We start from the raw sequence: 20,087 nt of genomic DNA, 5'->3' as shown, positions 1-20,087 counted from the left end.
CTGGCCTAAACGACTCTCTCTGCCTTTACATTCTTCTTCGTTTACACGCAACTCAATCAAATAGTAAATGGATTACAGTTCCAGGTCTTACGTCCTGCAGTTCACACTGATAACCCATAAATCATATTTGCTGCAGAAGTTTAATGTCGCAGATCCTGTAAAGCTGCACATATCAAGGACAAATTGGGTCTCTTTCTATCCCCAAATAAACCGTTAATAAAATCACGGCCTCTCGTGTAGAGGGTTGCAAAATGCGAGTCAAACATGAAGATTCTACAATGGGAGGACAAATGAATCTTGAACTACGATCTCCAAGTTGACCCGACTCCATAATATAATGGCTAGCCGCCTTAAAAAAGTCTTTAAAAAACGAATATCAGCACACTAAAATGACACTAGAGACAAATGGAAGAAAGGCTTTGGAGGTAGAAGAGAAGACTGGGTAGGTAACCTCTGTTTGCTTTTCACATTTCACTATCAACATGCAGAAACAAAGCCTGATGGTCAAATCACTAAGCGTAGATTTTTTTATGAAAATATCGTTAATTCTTTTTTTAGTTGATTGATAGTTATTCTTATTTACCTCAAACCTCATATAGGATCGTTTAACCCTTTTGGGTCCCTTAATATCTAATATTGTTTTTTGTCAATGAAATAAACACTATTACCTTACAATTCGATAGTACCAACGTCATCATAATTTTTTTTTATTTTTTTATAATTTTTTTATTTTTAAAATTTTAAATGTAGATTGGAACTAAAACCCGACTCGAGCTCGGGTTTGTTAAAATTTTTGAGCTTGAACTCGATTCCAATTTTAGGTTCAAAGCTAAACTCGAGTTTGAAGTATTCAAATTAAGTAAGCTCGAACCCATGTAAAATTTTCAGGTTCCCTATTCAACCCGATCTGATGCCACCTCTGCCCTCTTTACCTGTCTTCTTCTGCTTCTCATTCTCCCATAGCAGATCAATTTTGTCCATTCATAAAGTAAACCTTCCAAACATGTCAACTATGCTAAAGCTTGGCATCAAAATCAATAGAAAGGTAAAAGAAACGAATCTCTCAAATGATTGATCTTTATTTCAAAATTGAAGATAGCATCAGGACAAATTTCAACTAAAAGCAGCTCTGGGAGTAAAAATTTCTCAAGTTAATACTCCACGGATTCTTACAAGTCAATTGTTCCACTAGAGGAAACTGTGAAGGAAAAGAAAAAGAAAAAAATTTAAACCCAATAGAGAAAAGATACTCCGTTCCGCTTCATGTAGGAGCCCTCATGTTTCATTTGGACCGACCTACCCATCAATGAAGCAAGTATGTGATGCAGCTTCACGTCAGTTTAATCCAGCCAACTCGTCAATGAAGCAAGCGTTTCATGCTGAAATGCCTGCTAAAATGTGTTCAACCTGCTGAACACTAAAAACAGACAAAAAAGAAACTAAAGAGGAAACAGATTTAGTAAAATACTGAGGTCAATTCGACGAATACAGATATAATCAGGATCCTCAACTTCTTTTTTGAGTGGCACTATGTAGCCGCCTTGATTTGCAAGACAAATCTCCCAACTTTCATTAATGGATCTTTCATAAGGGTCTTTCATGGTTGCAGAATAGAAGATAACTAAGAGAGGCAAGCATGGTAAAAGACTTTTGAGCTTTTCATTATCAATGATACAGATTCTAAGTGTTACATGTACAAAGATTAGAATGCTCGTGCCTAGGTACACAGGGTCAACCATTAGAGGGGGTAATAAGTTACCCCTGAACCTCCAAAATGCTTTACAGGAAAGGTTGAGTGATCACCAGATCTAACTAAGCATCTTTTTCCTTTGACTACCTTCTTCAGCTAACCTGCATGGAAAGTGTGAAAATTTGATTCAGATCCTTGACCGGCCACTGCATTTACAGGAAATAATAGGTACTTGGAGAATTTCAAAAATTCACTGCAGCAATGATTAAGTTTGAGATACATGCAAGCAGCCTACTTTTGTTTCACTAGATTTGTTTGGTATGATTGACATTCATCTTTTTTCATAGAAAACGTAGGATCTGACCTTTTAGAAATAATTCACACATTTCTTATCAGACAATTTTTATAAAATGTTGGTTAGACATACAAACTACATGCCCATTTCCTCTTGTGAGACTTGAACCCATGACATCACCAGAAACCACTCCCATGTAGTCATTGAGCCAAAGGCCCAATCCACTGGTCGGATATATTCATGCTTATATATTGTTTCACAAGCATATTTGAAAAAGACCATTTATTTTAGTTTTTCCCTAAAATGGGTGAATATTTTTCACTCTTGGAGAAATAATAATACTGAAAGTTTCTAAAAAAAAGTAATAATAATACTGAAAGGGCTGAAGGACACAAAAAGTAGTTCACTATTCTAGATCCTGCAAAACAGCAAAAGCAACAGTGACCTAATCTTTTTTTATTCTTCAACATAAAGGATTCATGTATCAGATTATTCAACCAACTTCATGGCTTCACAGTTTACATCACTTGATATAACAGAACAGTGGAAGGTCCAACGTGGGAAAAGGTTCTAAATCTTAAGTATAAGCTTAACAACTTCATCAGTAGGTCAGCCTTTATTTCAACCATTTTTTACCTCTCCATCAAGGATATTTCCAGGGACCACTATAGTCAATTGGCAAACAAGACTCTTTCCAACAAAAGTTTCTCAAATAAATGAAACTCTGTAAAGCAGAGTTGTGAAATCCCAGCAAGACCAAACAGTTGAAGCAGGTGAAACCAGCCCTGGTACCTCTCCCATGTCAAAAGAAAGAATCAATGAGAGAAAAAACCAGTCAAACAGGTGAGTTACAAATGGTTCAAGCACCGAACCAAGAGAACCAACCAAACAATTGAAGCAAGTTCAACTGGACCTTGTACCTCTCCCAGGTCAGAAATTGAAAGAATCAGGGAGAGAAAAAACCAGTCAAAGTGGCCAATCAGAATGGTTCAAGCACCAAAACAAGAGAACCAACCCAAATTAAGCAGTCTCCTCCAACCTTCCCTGCTTCCCTCCTCCCCCATTCCAGGTTGATGGACAGCTCAAGTCAGATAGCACAGCTATAGAGTTGCCGGCATATGCCAACATTTTAAAATCATGACAACCAATTGGAAGCAAGCTGACAAAAAGCATGACTCTCTAAAACTACATTCAATAAACAGTGAAAAAGAAAGCAATATGGATCTTACCACTCAATGAAATAACAAGAATTAGCACAGGCAAAGATAGTTTATGAACCACTAAAAACTCTAAAAGACATAAACATCAACATCAGAAGTTATAAAGAAGTGGATGCCATACCCTTTCGTCTTTTACAAAATGCTCCGAAGGAACAGGAGTAGATTCTGAGCAACACTTTGCATGCACAATAGGGCCCAACAAAGCCCTGTCTATGCCCTCTACAGATCCATCTGGTGCATGCATGTATACAGCCCCTTTATACATCCACTCTTCAGTTTCATCACTGTAAAAATCCTCAAAAGCCTCCCCACATAAAGCACAAACATTTTGATTCTCATCTGCAGGGACAGCCATTTCCTCATCAACCCGTTTTTCAACAACAGTTTCTGTAGGCAGAAAACCAGGGGCCACATCTGTTCCTAAGGCTTCTGCACCACTAAGCCACTCTTTGGCACTAACGAACCACTTTCGAGAAGGATTCTGCTTTCGGTTTTTAGACATCCGATTTTTCGTTACATGCCAATCCATGTGGCTGCTATGCTCTTCTTGGCATTTAAAACGCATCCCACAAGTGGTACACTGTCGTGGAAGATCAGCATAAAGAGCATTTAAAGCAAACTCATGCCGAACTTTAAGGAGTTCCACGTTGAACTCAATACCCAAAGAATCCTGAAAAGTCACATTAGTGGTCTGAGACATCTTATATCATATAGGTCACAACAATTACCTAAAAAGAAAATGCACTAATACAGGGGAAAAATTAAAGGGGCAACAATAGCTGCAATGTCACATGTATCATTGGATCATTCAAAAGAGAAACACCAAAATGATAGGATCTCTAGCAGGCAGCCCGGATACAACATTTGGAGGATCCATGGGTGGGCCAAAGATTAGAAGCTCCACTGCATCAGCAACACTTAATATGAAGAAAAAAAAGCTGATGATTCTAAAAGCGATAATGGATGACTTTCTGAGGCAGGTCAAACATAAAGGTATGTGCACCCAGGTGAACACTTCATATAACAGATGCAGGCTGCCTGTGGATTGGGCTTTTGCCTCAATAACTAATGTGAGATATTCATTTGAAGTCTCAAAAGGGTAAGGTGTTTCAACATTAAAAAAGAAAAAAACATTTAAAAAAAAATGCAGGTTGGCTTTTAATTTCCACTTGTCTACACGATTATACCCCAAGTTAAACATGAATTGCACTAGACTACCAGAGTTAGATATTTAATAACTGAAGATACCTGTGATGACGCTGATGTTGCCAACGAAATGAAACCTTGAGCCACAAGTGAATTAATCAAACCTGAAAATGCATTTCCAGGAGGACTAGCTACAATAGATGCGGCATTTTGGGGCATAAGTCCTGTCTGAGATAACACAGGAGGTGGTCCTGGAGGCAGTGGAGGTCCAGCAGCTCCATGCGACTGCATGGCTGTTTCACGAATAGAGTTGGCTGCAATGGATGAAGACATTCCAGAATACAAATTCGGCACCACCATATTCTGAATTGCGCCTTGACCTTGTACAGTTGCAGATTTATTTAGGTTCTGTTTCGCTATGAGAGAGGAAACCCGGGCATGGTCTGCAACAAGAATTTCTTGAGCCTGATTTGGTTGACTGAAAGAAACCGCCCTGGCCTGTTGATGGGACCATGGAATCCGTTCTTTTGAATGTAGCATATTCCTATCAACAGAATCTAACAAAGACTTGTTTGGACCTTGGTTCACAAAATGATGTTTCTGGTGCAAAAGTCTAGGTATTGAAGGTGCTGGATGATGAGAACCAGCCATAGGGGGGCCTGTCATGGATGTAAAGGGAGGCAAATGGGGCCCTTGAGCAAAATGCTTCTTCAATGCTGGTCCACCCTTCCCATGCAAGGAATCAAGATTTGAAGATGCAGTTCTTTTGCGAACACTCAAAAGCCTCTCAATTGCTGAATCAGAATCTGGTGGATTATCAATTAAAAGAGGTGCTTTTTGAGTGGTTGGAGTTACCCCATCAGCGGTTGGAAAAGGCCTAGTACCAGATTTTGGACGGACATATGGAACTGAAGGTCGGGAAGAATTGTGAGGCAAGTTCCAAGAATCTTGAGGATAGCCTCCGTACTTAGATAGGAGCTCACTTTTCAGTCCTGAACTTGATGACATCTTGCTGAGTGACCCACGACCAGACTGAAAGGATGGAGAGCATCTGTTATATTCTCAAATAGCAAGTTGAACAGTCTATCTTTTACAGAAAATCTTTAAGAAAATAAGCATTACTGGTGAATAATAATATGACAGAGGACAGGACAATTCCATGAGTAGATAGTGATAAAGCTAAACTGGCAAAACCGAAATAGAAGGAAAATCATACCCCAATGAAAGGATTCCTGTCATCAAACGTAGTAGAAGAATCATCAGCAAAAGGCAGGTAAGGATGATTGGCCCAATCTCTGCTTCGTGGATGCAGATCTGAATGTGGTCTTCCATGTCCAATATTCACACTTAAGCTACCATGAGTGGGACCTGGAAGGTCATTACCACGGCTTCGGTCAGCTAAAGTTGGACTCATATCCTCCCAATCATATTCTTCTTCTTCAACATTCTGCCAATTCCGTGTGGCTGCACTATTATTTATAGCATTTACATCAAGCTGTTCCACCTTTGAACTTTTATCTGGCAACATACCCCTTGCTTTGTAGTTTCCATATGAATCAATTAGACCTCTTTGTTGTCGCTGACTGTCTCCATTACTAACCTGGTATGAACTAGACGATTCACTTTGCTGTGTGCTGTCCTCAGCCCAACGTCTTTCCCACCAACCATTCCTCTCTCCATTCCTTAAACCAGGTCTAGAATCAGGAGAGATTCTGTCAACAGCACTTGCCGGAGAAATATCCCTTACAAGCCTACGTGCTGCTGGTGATAAAGGCCTTGACGGCTCAATTCTAGGAGGAGAGGACGGCCTCATTAGCATATCTTTGGACTTCATGAGATGCCTTTCAGCTGCAACAACTGTGGATGGATGCCCAGACAAAATTTGAGGGGGGTCAACTCTTCCACTTCCAACCTTTTGAAGAGGTAGCATATCTGCATGGTTGAAATCATCCTCACTGTACCCTATAGTTTGTTTTCTCTCATAGGCTTGCAGACTAGATGGAAGTTCCTTCCCATGCTGAACATTCTGCAGAACAACAAACAAATAAACTTTAGTAACAAAACCTAACACAAAGAAAAACAGATTATCCATTGAGAGTGATGAGTTTCTCCAATTCAATATCAAATAAAGCTATCTTATTGAAACTATCAACAGCTCATCCAAAAGGAAAAACCCAGTAAGGATTTCTTTTCCATTACAATGCAGCCATTAGCAGAATTTTATACATTTATATAATGACGTAGCCACTGCCATCATGATAGAAACAGATAGAAAAATTCAGTGATGGACCTTTTTTTTAAGAAAATGAGATTGTTATATAAAGTTAGATTCAGTAATGGATACTACAAATAACTGATGGACTTGACTATGGATAAACTTTAATATAGTAAATGCTAGTATCTCTTTAGATATTTGAGTAATTCTCCTGTAGGATAGCCGGTGACTTTAAGATACGTCAGTTGTAGATATCCTCTACAGATTAAAAATGACTGGAAGAGATATCAAACAAAGAACAAAGAGCATCATTTTAATTAAAGGCCCCATACTAACAAAACAAATCCAAAACCTTTTATAATCTCAAACCATCATTGCCTGTAATATCTCTTTTCTGTTGCATTCCTGTAACCAAAGAAAAACCCAGGTAGATTGAAATGGGAATATCATCTCTTCTGCGGCCTCTTCAAATTATGTACTCATTTGAGACAGATCTAAAAACTTTAGCAAAGGAATCAGAATCCAGGGAAAAGCGCTCTCAGCTCCCTCATAGTGGAAGTGATCTCACACACTCAAAAGCAGATTAAATCCGAAGACATAATTCATTTGAAACCTGATATGTTTAAAGTCTTCTCTGTTTTCATCTACATCTCTCCTTCAAGGCAATTCTCATTATTCAAGGCCAGAAAAAAAAAACTAAAATTCATAACCCGTCCTAGCTTCCATTTTAGACAAAAGAAATTCCCAGTATAGGACTCAAAAGTAAAGAAAGCCTTTACTAGTTATAATATAGGTTGGCATTTATTTGCAACAAAAACACTTCTTGCAACTTCCTATGAACTTAGTTCAACTAGCCTAGGAATTGAAAACAAATTTAATTTCTTCATATTACTAGAAGAAGCTTTCTCTCCTCTCGTGGACTGGTCAATTGATCTTTCTAATACTAACAATTCTTTAATGGCATAAAAGAAGCCACTTAACAAATGTCTGACTGATATTCAGAACAATGTAAGACGAATTTTACAACTGCTAATAAAGTCATATTTACAGACCTAATAGTTAAAGCTTGTTAATAAGTTTAATAGGTTATACCAGTTCAAGGTATTGATACCTAGGATGAATTGTAAAAGATCAGTCCTATCCATTCCTTCAAAAGATTCAGGCCCGAGCCTTCCGGCATAACCATTCATAAATCAGCCACTAGTAAAATGGTGAGGACATTTACTGTGCTACCAATAGATAGACATTTCAAATAGAGGACCAGGGTCATATTGTATAGCGCATGAGCATTTCAAGAGCCACTTTCACCGAAAGGATCACTTAGGAGGAAACAACAGTCCTATAACATGTGAATGCATAAAAGTTCATAGCATATAAATAGTAATTTATAACATCAAAATAATAATATTCTACCCATATATACATTTATAACACATCTAGATATACAAATATATCTACATAAAAAAGGCTTGTCCATCTGTAGCTCAACTAAAGAACAATCACAAGGTAAATTTCAATTCAGGCAGATGTCACCCATACTTTTTTTCAATAGATACCTCAAACACATGATACTTGAAAGCCATGACCATCAAATTAATTAACCTCCTAATATGGAGCCAAAGACTAAATCCACACTTGACAGACGCATAAAGGAACTTTCATCTGCAGGTCCCCTGCAGCTCCTTTATTAGGCAATACATTCATCAATAGACAATGGAGCAAATAATGTTTCATAAACATGTGAGTCTGTGCTTTTGCCTCTTTAAATCTGTAAAGGGACGAGAAGAGAGAAATATACCGCTGTTGTGTGTTCAAGTTGCCGTCGCTCTAAATATTTTGGATTTACATGAATACCATGAGCTGGACGAGGAGATGGCAGTTCGGAAGGCCTCAAAGAAGCAATGCTAGATGGTTGACGGTTCGCAGAAGGAAAAAATTGTATCTCTCCCTCAATTCTGCGAAGTACAGAACTTGGGAATACTGCTGACCATGTTCCAAAGAGGTGGCGCATGGCAGGATGTAAGTTGGGCTGAACCTGCTTGTATGCCTCACAGAACACCTGCCAAATGAAAAAAACAGCATTTCAGGGAAGCATATTAAAAAATTTCTCAAAAGGTTTATCACCACACAACCCAGGCAAGTAGATGGTATGTACAGTCTCAAACATTAAGATAGTTTATCTATTAGAAGGATGGGAACACAAACAACCCAATTTACAACATAATCCCTAACACCCATCTTTTAGCAGAATATAATATGCAGAAAAAATTAGTAACAGAAAGATCATAATAAACATCAATAACAGAAAAGGAAAAAGCAAAAACAATAGACTCACCTGAGGGAGACGAACAGCAAAATACCTCACATAGTCACCACCAATGTTTTTAACAATACTATCCAGAAGATATAGAGAAGGAAGTTTTTGCTCAACAGGTGCCTGCAAAGTAAACACCAAAAACTTAGCCTACATACAAGAAAAATGTAGTTTCTTGAAAGTTACATCACTGAGGATAGGCCCTGTAGCCCAATGATAACACTGAGCAAAACCAAGCTGTAATTCTCTATTCATGCAATGAAAAGCTCTCCAACAATTCAAAAACAGAAAAACAATAGCAATATCATTCTAGAACATGCCACAGGAACATCCACTAAACCAAGGTAAATAAGAGCCATGTACACGTTTATTTTTTAATTCATTCAATGCAGAGCTTTCCAACAATTCAAAAAAAGAAAAGCAACAGGGATATCATACTAGAACATGCCACAGGAACATCCACTGATCCAAGGTGAACAAGAGCCACATACACATTTAATCAATGAATATAATGACAATCAGATACAGATATATTGATTGCATAAATATTTATTAGTTAGTCAAAGTCATGGTACATGATATGATGAAAAGTATTTCAGGTCTTGCAAGTACTGTATGCACCAGCTCGATGAAACATTCTGTAAGATACGATCTGAACATCCTCACTGCTGAAGAATATAATGCATGGAAAAACTAACAGACATATCTTCCAGCAGTGGAGTCTTTTTCATAACCTTAATTTAAGAGTAAGTTGAAGAATTTGGCATTGGAAGTAGGAACGTCCTCTGGATAGAAGCTCACATCATGACCCATAGTTTCTTTTTTCAAGATTATTTGTTTCTGTTTTGAAAGGAATCATGACAGCGTTGCTAGTTGAGTATTACAAGAAACGCCACAATGTTTACCCAATAAGCCGCATATTGTATGTAGAACCACATAAATGGACGAAATGCTAGTTGCGTGATTTATGAAGCAAAAAAGAAAAAGAAAAAGGAAATGATAAAAAATTCAAACACTCCCTACTGGGTGCTTCACAAAACAACGAAGCAGCACTCTTTCCCTGACATAAGAGATGCAACTTTCGGTGGTCTATTCTCCTACAGAAAATTTAAATTTTCAGCTCATGTGGCTCATACAGATCAAGGGAAGTGCAGCAATAGGCTTTGCTGCCAGTTCACTACATCAGCGAACGGGCATTCTGAATTCTTTGGAACTTTCTCGAACAAATAACTTCTCCAACGTCAAAATTTTAGTTACTCTTACTTAATGTGAGGAAAAAGAAGAAAATCTCTCTCGCTTAACCCATAAAACACTGAATTCAAAAGAATTGAGCTAATTAAATAAAAAACTGAAAATGCAGATACAAGAGTGGAACGGCGGCTACAAGGCCTATAAAGACGAACAACACAAATCTCCTTTTTGAAGCACCAACCACGATAGCTGTATTGAAAAAACAAACACAACACATCCAATGCCAGGCAAGATGTCGAATGAAACCCGACCTCGATAATTCGAGTGCCAATTGCTTCAGCAATCCCTTCCGCACATTGGCTGTGGTCTCCGGCAATGATCGTAAGCTCTGTAATAATCGGCTTCGAATTGAACGTTAACTCCGACAAGACCTCTTCGTATATGCGGACAACATCTTCCAACGGAACGCCCGCCCCCATATCACCGTCGGTAAGCCTCACTTCCTCCTCTCTCTCTCTCAACATCGAACGGAAACGGTCGAGAACAGAAGGATTAGGTTTTTGGGCGAGATCAGGCGTGGCTGAACCGGTTTTGACGCGCTGATCAGAGAAGTACCCTAGATTTCTAGGATTAGGCTTTCGGTCGTCGTCGTCCATGGCGAGTGAAAGTTTAGGGAGAGGGGCGGCAGATAAAGAGGGTAACGCCATGAGCGAGCGAGAAAAAGGTACAGAAAGGGCCAGGATTTTGCGCGTCCTTAATGGTGGGGTTTTCCACTTTCCAAGTTTCTGCGATGGTATCTGGGCCTTGCCTTTTTGGCGTGAAGAGCACGCCTTCTCGTGGGTAGATCCTTGCCCGTTAAACTAATAAAGGTAGCCCCCCCCCCCCCAAAATTGATCCTAGGGCCTCCCAAGATTCGTTGGATCTTTCCCTGATTCTGAGTACGTGGGCTTTGTGGGCTTCTCGTCGAACTAGGATGTTTTGTCTGATTTAATGCTCAAAATAGTAATTTGTTAATGAATTAGGCATATATTTTCAATATAAAAATAATAATTAAATAGACATATTTTTTTATGTGTAATAAATATATATCCCAAAGAGAGAAATATTTTCTTGATTATAGTCTTTGAAAGTATATAAAAAGTATTTAAAATATGTAATAAATAAAATTTATAGAATATATAAATTTATTCTATTATTACTATTTTTATTTAAAATAATCTTAAAAAGAGAGAGCGTAGGGTTGTTGTTGTTGTCTTGGCCCCTTCTTTCCCCGCTCTATATGTTTAGATAGGGGCATCGGAACATGTTGGAAAGATAGCTTCCCCCCTTGTCAATCGGGTTGAAGGGAGAGTTGAGAAGGATTGCCAATGATTTTCTATAAAGAGGGTTTTTAACCTCTTTGACCTAGGACCCAAAAAAGTTTTCGTTTTCGTCGAATAAAAATATTTTTCATTTGCACTTGTTTCTTATAATTCCTACTTGCATTAAGGCACCCCTAGAGGGTGAGAGAAGGTAACCCTGTCCTCTGGTTGCCACACCTTTTAAGTCGTGGTCAAGGTTTTCCAAATCATTGAGTCAATTAGGCAAACAAGATCAGATTTGGATTGGATGAGTCGAGTCCTAGGAATAAACTCCTCTCTTGTATTCGAATCATCCTCTAGTGACTAGGGGGGGGGGGGGGGGGGAACAAACTCCTCTCTTTTATTCGAATCATCCTCTAGTTACTAGGGGGGGGGGGGGGGGGGGTCTGCGGCATTGAGTCAATTAGGCAAACAAGATCAGATTTGGATTGGATGAGTCGAGTCCTAGGAACAAACTCCTCTCTTTTATTCGAATCATCCTCTAGTTACTAGGGGGGGGGTACTCCCAACTTTAAATTCAAATTCACTTAAGGGGGGGTTATTCTACAATTAAGTAGAATGAATCCCCCCCGCATTACTTAGTTCATCAAATAATGGCGTTAGTATAGAAATAATTGAATTGAAGTGAGATTATACCATTTCATTCGCTCAGGCAAAAACGGGGAAAAGTTGATTCATACCTATTTTGTGAATCTCCTCTCCCTCTCCCTCAGCCTTTGTCTCCCGATGATTTTTTTGGCCCCATCTTCTTCCTCTCGTCTTCGCTCCCTCTCTGCTCCCTCTCTTCCCTCTCCCCCCCGCCGTCGGCCTCCCTCTCCTCTCATCTCCCTCTCGACCTCCGTCGTAGCTCGGCCTCCCTCTCTTCTCACTCTCGGCGTACCATCAGAGTGCCACCTCCGACGTCGTCATCGTTGCTCGCTGCCCTACCGCTGAGGAAGACAACGCACACCGTGAGGAAGACGATGGTTTAATTTTTCCTAAGTTAAGGAAAAATTAAACCATCGTAATAAGAATAATAATTTATATTTTTTATAAAATTATTAATTTTATTTATTTAATATATTTATTTTATAAATTGCTATATTAAATTAAAATATTTTTAAAATAAATATTTGATAAATTATTTTGGTTTAATTATCCCATTGCTATAATTAATTAAACCAATGGTTTTAATTTTTGTGACAATATATTATTAATTATTAATACATAAAAATATATATTATGTTATTGATAAATATATTTATTTATTTATTATATTTATTTCTTATTATTATATTAAATTAGTGAGTTTTAATGTTAAAATATTTCTTATGTTATTAAAAAATAATTTATTTATTTATTATATGCGCTTTTGTTATTTTTTAATCATTTATTTTAGTCACACGTAATTCTTGTATTAATTTATAATAAATTATAATCATTAAGTAATATAATATAATATTTATTTAATTAGGATATTAACATATTTTAATACTACACGTTAAATCACTTATAAGTGTAGTAACCATGTTTATTTTGGTTAATTATCTATTTAGGTATATGTTATATTTAAGTATATTATAAAAGGTTGTTTATTCTCTTGTTTATATCATACTTTTTATTTGGGGGCACTAACACTGGAATCTGTTTTCCAGTGCACTTGAACTCGTCTACACTAAAGTCCTAGGAACAAACTCCTCTCTTTTATTCAAATCATCCTCTAGTTACTAAGGGGGGGGGGGGGGGGGACACAACTACTCCAACTTTAAATTCAAATTCACTTAAGGGGGGGTTATTCTACAATGAAGTGGAATGAATTCCCCCCGCATTACCTAGTTCATCAAATAATGGCGTTAGCGTAGAAAAAATTGAATTGAAGTGAGATTATACCATTTCATTTGCTCAGGCAAAAACGGGGAAAAGTTGATTCATACCTATTTTGTGAATCAACCACTCCCCCCCCCCCCAAAAGAAAAAAAATTATAATCATTAGCTATTTTCCTCTCCCTCTCCCTCAGCCTTTGTCTCCCGATGATTTTTTTTGCCCCATCTTCTTCCTCTCGTCTTCGCTCCCTCTTTGCTCCCTCTCTTCCCTCTCCCCCCCGGCCATCAGCCTCCCCTCCTCTCATCTCCCTCTCGACCTCCGTCGTAGCTCGGCCTCCCTCTCTTCTCACTCTCGGCGTACCATTGGAGTGCCACCTCCGTCGTCGTCATCGTTGCTCGCTGGCCTGCCGCTGAGGAAGACGATGGTTTAATTTTTCCTAAGTTAAGGAAAAATTAAACCATCATAATAAGAATAATAATTTATATTTTTTTATAAAATTATTAAATTTATTTATTTAATATATTTATTTTATAATTGCTATATTAAATTAAAATATTTTTAAAATAAATATTTGATAAATTGTTTTGGTTTAATTATCCCATTGCTATAATTAATTAAACCAATGGTTTTAATTTTTGTGACAATATATTATTAATTATTAATACATAAAAATATATATTATGTTATTGATAAATATATTTATTTATTTATTATATTTATTTCTTATTATTATATTAAATTAGTGAGTTTTAATGTTAAAATATTTCTTATGTTATTAAAAAATAATTTATTTGTATATTATATGCGCTTTGTTATTTTTACATTTTTTGTTATTTTTTAATCATTTGTTTTAGTCACACGTAATACTTGTATTAATTTAAAATAAATTATAATCATTAAGTAATATAATATAATATTTATTTAATTAGGATATTAACATATTTTAATACTACACGTTAAATCACTTATAAGTGTAGTAACCATGTTTATTTTGGTTAATTATCTATTTAGGTATATGTTATATTTAAGTATATTATAAAAGGTTGTTTATTCTCTTTTTTATATCATACTTTTTATTTGGGGACACTAACATTGGAATTTGTTTTCCAGTGCACTTGAACTCGTCTACACTAACACCCAAGGGTGAGTTGAAGTTGAATTAATTTAAGTTCAATTTAATTCTTCACTTCAGTTCAAGTTTATTGTGGATTATTCACTTCAATTCAATTCTTCACTTCAATTAGTCAACAAACTGGAAATTTGATCTTTATCTTCATCTTCATCTCATGCATCTACATGATCTTCATCTTCAAAAACAATTTCCAGTGTTAGTGCCCCCAAATGAGGAAAACACAAAAACTAAGAGAATTAGTAACTTGTAAAGTATACTTAATTAAAATATAATATTTAAACATCAAATTAGGTAAAATAAACATTATTACCACGCAAATAACTAATTTAATGTATAACTAAAATATATTAATGTACTAATTAATTTAATTATATATTATATTAGTTAAAGATCTGTTTATTGTACATTAATACTGTAATTACATGAGTCAATTAACTGTGCACATGATTAATCATAAAAAATAAATAAATAACGTTAAAAATAACATAACGAATATAATACATTTAAGTTATTGATTTATTGATAATATATGGTGTTCTTTAACATAAAAAAGTCATGATTAAACAGGAAAAATTTATCAAATACTAATTTTAACACACTATATATTTTTACATATTATTAATTACAAATATTTTTCCATTAAATATAAAACCATTGATTTTATTAATTATAAAAATGAGTTAATTAAACCAAGTGCTTGAGTAAAAAATAATTTAATTACCACTATTAAATCACTAATACAATAGAGTAAATGGGGAAATCGAAGAAAATGGGAAAATTGAAATCGAAATGAGGAAATTGAAATTGAAATTGAAATCGAAATCGAAATTGAAATGGGGAAATCGAAATTGTAATCGAAATGGGAAATCCAATTAAATTGGAAGGTATTTTGGGGAAAAGGAGAATAGCGAGAGAGAGAAGGGAGTGGGAGGCCGAAAACGAGAGGGAGTAGAGACGGAGGGCGGAGACGAGAGGGAGCAGAGACGGAGGCCGGAGAGGAGAGTCCGAGAGAAGAGAGGGAGCAGAGACATCGGGGGCGCAGGGAGACGAGAGAGGGGGTGCGGGAGAGAGGGAGGAAAAAATGAAAATGAGGACGCGCGAGAGAGGGGAAAAAAATGTCGCATGGTTTGAACCCCCGCGAGTCCTTCGTCTGGATGAATGGCAAAAAGGGTCAGAAACCACTTGAATTTTTTTATAACATGGAGATGAAGGACCGCTTCATCCCCAACATCCAGATGAAATGTCATCTGCACTCCACTAACAACTTCAACTGATGAAGGGCGTAATGCAATTGATCTTCATCTCAGACTTCAAGTTGACTAATCCACTCTAAATGATTTAATTCAACTTCAACTTCAAATTGGGTATTAGTCAACACGAGTTCAAGTGCATTGGAAAATAAATTCCAATGTTAGTGGCCCAAAATGAGAAATATAACCAAAACAAGAGAATGAGTAACTTGTAATAATATACTTAAATAGAACATGTATACCTAAACACCAACTTAACCAAAACAAACATAATTACTACACTAATAAGTAATTTAATGTATAATTAAAAATATTAATTATTTAATTATTTAAAATATATTAATTAGTGATTGCAGTTTATTGTACATTAACACAGTAATTACGTATGATTATTAATTATAAAATATAAATAAATACAAAGTAAAAAATAACATAAACGAATATAATAAATTAATTAATTATTTTATTAATAACACAAGATGATTTTTTTACATAGTACTAATTAATAATTTATTTCCACTAAATTAAAAAAGATTAGTTTAATTATTTATAAAAATGGGATAATTATTGAATAATAATCGATCAAAGGCTTACTTTAACTATATTTTAATTACCAGTCTTAAATATCTAATTTAATATAACAATAAAATTTATGAATAAAATAAATAAATAAATATACTATTTTATCCATAACCTAAGATAGATTATTAATAACATATATATATATATAATTAAAAATTAAAAAAAATTCTTGAAAACGAATCGATTTACTCATAGTAATCCACAATTTGCAGCATAAAACATTTATGCCTCGGAAGATAACAACGAGTTTGTGTCTTTAATATTATAATCATCAAGTTACCAGTTTAATACATGTGAATGACAAAATACATGTCCAAAAACAATAAGGTACAACCATCATTTATCATTCCACATGTGAATCACTATGGCATTTCGATATTGTGCGGCTCTTATGGATTCTAATGCACGTCGCCTCTGAATGTTTGTTGATTGGTTATCCACATCCACAGGACTATCGTTATCTACATCATCATTTACACTTACTAATTGGACCACATCGCCTCCTCCACTAAGCTCATCACCTTAATCATCATCTTCCATTTCAAACATATCATTGTAATCCTCTCTATTTATATAATTATGTAATATGCAACAAACAACTACATTTTTTATATGGATCTTATAAGAAAACAGAGGAGTGCCTTTCAACATTTGAAATTAACTTTTTAAAGCACCAAAAGTTCATTTAATAGTATTCCTCAAAGAGGAGTGCCTTCGGTTAAATAATTCTTTATCATTTATAGGAAGATTATCTCCAAATTCTTGCAGACGATAACAAATTCCTCGATATGGAGCCAAAAATCCAGGAAGATTTGCATAACCAGCATCGACTAGATAATATTTACCTACAATAGAAGATATATTTTACATAAAATAATGGAAGATAATAATAGATAAAAAAATACTAGATAAAAATATATTATTTATCTTCAGGTACAAAGAGCCTAGCTTAGCGAGTCAATGTGTTCTTCAGTACACGGGAATCAACTACTGATCCCTCCCATCCAGCAAGTACATAAGTGAATTGCATGTCAAATGTATAAGCTGCCATCACATTTTGTGATAGACAACCTTTTCTGTTCCAGAACCTTTGTTGATCTTCAAGTGGGATGTTCACTTTGATACGAGTTCCATCAATAGCCCCAATACAATCCTAATTATTCCATTTCGATTAATATTGACTAACTTTGTATATTAATTTAAAATTATTCATTAGATGGCAAATAATGTTACATTAAAGTACGAATAAAACATTGGATTGTTTAAAATTTCCGAGTGAGTGAGTTTGAAGGCCATTTGATGTAATCAAAGTGAAGTTTGAGAGTAACATTCAACACCTTATTGAAATACCTACTTATGGTTCAGTTCGATCTATCAAACATTTCTGTTGTGATAGTATATGTTTGTTGTTGACCAACAATTAGGAGAAAATATGCAAGTTATTCTTCCACTGAGATAGTCTTTGTGGCTGACAAAAATCCTCTACTATTAAGTATCTCTACCAATTTGTGAAATACAATTTGATTTATCCTATAAACTCTAAAAAATTTAACAGATGAGTTGTCTAGTGCCTTCTTAGTTGGTGTCTCCATCCATTTGCTAGCATTAAATTGCAACTCTATCAACAAGTCTGGGATTTCCAGGAGCAATCACTGTCGGCATTACCATCTTTAGACTTGATGACATCCCTAAATGGCTCAGCGCTTTCCTTCATTGCATCAATGAATCTGCTAGTGTCATTAGTAGACATTTCGGTTATCTTTCTATGACGAGTTGAAGGTGACGGGTTACTTATTCGAGACTGCTCAGATGCTAACTGATTCCCTCTAAAGAATGGCGATGGAGTATCCCTAACTACATCGACATCCTCGAGCTCGGTAATCAGTGCCCATTATGACTCACAAAGGAGATCATCACCCAAATCTACGTTCATTTGACTAGTTGTTCCCATGGTTATTGAGTTTCCTACTACTAAAGCCAATTTGTTGTAAAGCGTGCACCCTTCACGTCTATACTTCTCAACATTTCTATGCTCCTACAAGAAAAAAATATATTTTTTAGACGTCTTGGAATAGAGTTCTAGTAATGCAGAAAACATACAAAATGTTTTGTAGTACAACATGATTTACTAACCTTGATGTAGTATTGCTATACAAATTGACATGCAGTAACTCATTGTATAGTTGCATCCTAATCGAACCTACTAGTGTTGAGACAACTTGTTACTATTTGGTACATTTTCTTATATGATTATGTTCGATTATTAGCCTGTTCACAATTTTTTTTATTTACTGCGTTTTCATTGAACTTATTGACTCAATTCATATACACCTCATGCTTCCAAATTCCATTGGGCAACTTGTTCCCCATATTGACCTGCTCGACTAACAAATCGAGCATTTTGTTGTCTTTTTCGAAAATCCAAATGTCATATGTTCGAACATTTTCTTGTCTTCTTCCAACCATTTCTAATCTAAATTGAAGATGATCTTTATGGAAAAAACTTTATCAGACAACTTTTACTCGTCATAGTAACTAGGGATACATGGAAATACAAAAAACCACTGAAAAAAAAAACCACATGATGGATATTTATAACAGCCGAATCTCTTCACTACATGGCAAAGATCATTCCATAGCACCTAAAAAATTATTCAACAACATTCTATAACATTTAAAAATTAATCAAACTAATTCCATTGCAGATTAAGTTGGTGTTAGTGTACCACTAACAGCTTCTTTGAATCACCTAAATAATGCGCGTGAACTTTAACTCCTGATTTCCTGATTCATGTCGACTAACCCACCCTCCCAAACGGGACAGTTCAAATCCAATTTAGTTACTTTGACTTAGATTTTCATGTATCTGAATATGAAAACCTGTTCGTATCAAGGGAGATCGGTAAAAACCATAAATAATATTTATATATATATATTTTTGAAATACATTGTAATAAAATTTTCGTGAAGAGACCATTTCATTTCCATAGTAGACTCTGCCGCTCTACCATGGGTAACGTAACCCCGTTTAAACATTAGACCCGACCCCGTTAGTTGACGGCCCAGCGAGTCGTCGGTCAAAACTAAAAGTTGTTGCGGGTGCGGCCATGCCCTGTGCTATCAAACTAAACAGTAACAAGACAAAACCCGGCATGGGTTGGTGGCTCCGGTGGTCCCTACGCTCGGTGGACGGAACCGGGAACTGTACCATCAGAGCCACCACACCTGAATCTGGAGGCTTGTCATCTTTCCTCACGTGAATCCACGTGCCTGCTGGTTCCTGGTCGTTTCCACCAGTTTCCGCGCATCCCGCGACGGCGACGGGGACGCACCGCTATGCGGAATAAGGACCGTGAGCTGTAGTGTCAGCAGCCATGGCGGCACTGTGGAAGGTGGAATTCCCCATGAGGCTGCAGATTCTAAAAACGGGAAGAAAAGGAAAAAAGCAAATAGGAAACTATAAATTGCTCTCTTCAACGAGAAGGAAGAGTACGGCCACGGAGTTGGATTAACACGTGGGAGCTGTCGCCGTATCTAAGAAAAATTCAGGAAGTGGGATTAAGAGGAAAGATTACAGGAATATTTCGATTTTGAGTTTCAGAACGGAGAGCTACGAATGCGCGTATGTGAGAAGTTAGGCAAAGGGGGTATTTTAGGGATTTCTATCAAACGTACGACGTACGACGTACAAACTCAAAAAAGTAGAAAGTAGAAGACAAAGTTGTCAATATACGCAAGGAGTCTTTGCCACCGGACGATTCCGTCGACATATAGAAAAGCTCAGGGCTATTATCGTAATTTTATCATCAGGTCACCCTGTCCCTCTCCCTGCTGTATAAAATAATGTTGGCGACTTTCTTCTCTCACGTATCTGCCTTCCTCCCGTC

The 20,087-nt window shown here is 36.2% G+C and overlaps 1 protein-coding gene across 1 annotated transcript; it reads right to left on the bottom strand.

The window, feature by feature from the left end:
• Positions 1–1,153: 1,153 nt before the first annotated feature.
• On the bottom strand, positions 1,154–10,760 carry LOC137966501 (polyadenylation and cleavage factor homolog 4-like). The gene is made up of 7 exons (XM_068813141.1): positions 10,383–10,760; positions 8,902–9,003; positions 8,365–8,625; positions 5,568–6,377; positions 4,454–5,383; positions 3,327–3,875; positions 1,154–1,851 (listed from the first exon to the last, which is right to left on the bottom strand). Exons 1-7 carry the CDS (start codon positions 10,725–10,727, stop codon positions 1,843–1,845), a joined length of 3,006 nt encoding a protein of 1,001 aa, XP_068669242.1. The 5' UTR covers positions 10,728–10,760; the 3' UTR covers positions 1,154–1,842.
• Positions 10,761–20,087: the final 9,327 nt, after the last annotated feature.

Source organism: Aristolochia californica, unplaced genomic scaffold (assembly GCF_029961685.1).
Source record: "Aristolochia californica isolate CCGP_79_NKW_82.1479 unplaced genomic scaffold, dmAriCali1.0.hap1 SCAF_5, whole genome shotgun sequence".
Classification (NCBI taxonomy): domain Eukaryota; kingdom Viridiplantae; phylum Streptophyta; class Magnoliopsida; order Piperales; family Aristolochiaceae; genus Aristolochia; species Aristolochia californica.
This window is presented reverse-complemented; position numbering and strand designations above follow the sequence as displayed.

Bases quoted from the DNA above. Each gene is read 5' to 3' on its own strand.
- LOC137966501 (XM_068813141.1), bottom strand. From the start codon at position 10,727: ATGGACGACGACGACCGAAAGCCTAATCCTAGAAATCTAGGGTACTTC. The intron at 5,384-5,567 runs GTATGATTTTCC...CCATCCTTTCAG, and splicing joins ACAGGAATCCTTTCATTGGG to TCTGGTCGTGGGTCACTCAG. The intron at 3,876-4,453 runs GTATCTTCAGTT...GTGACTTTTCAG, and splicing joins CAACATCAGCGTCATCACAG to GATTCTTTGGGTATTGAGTT.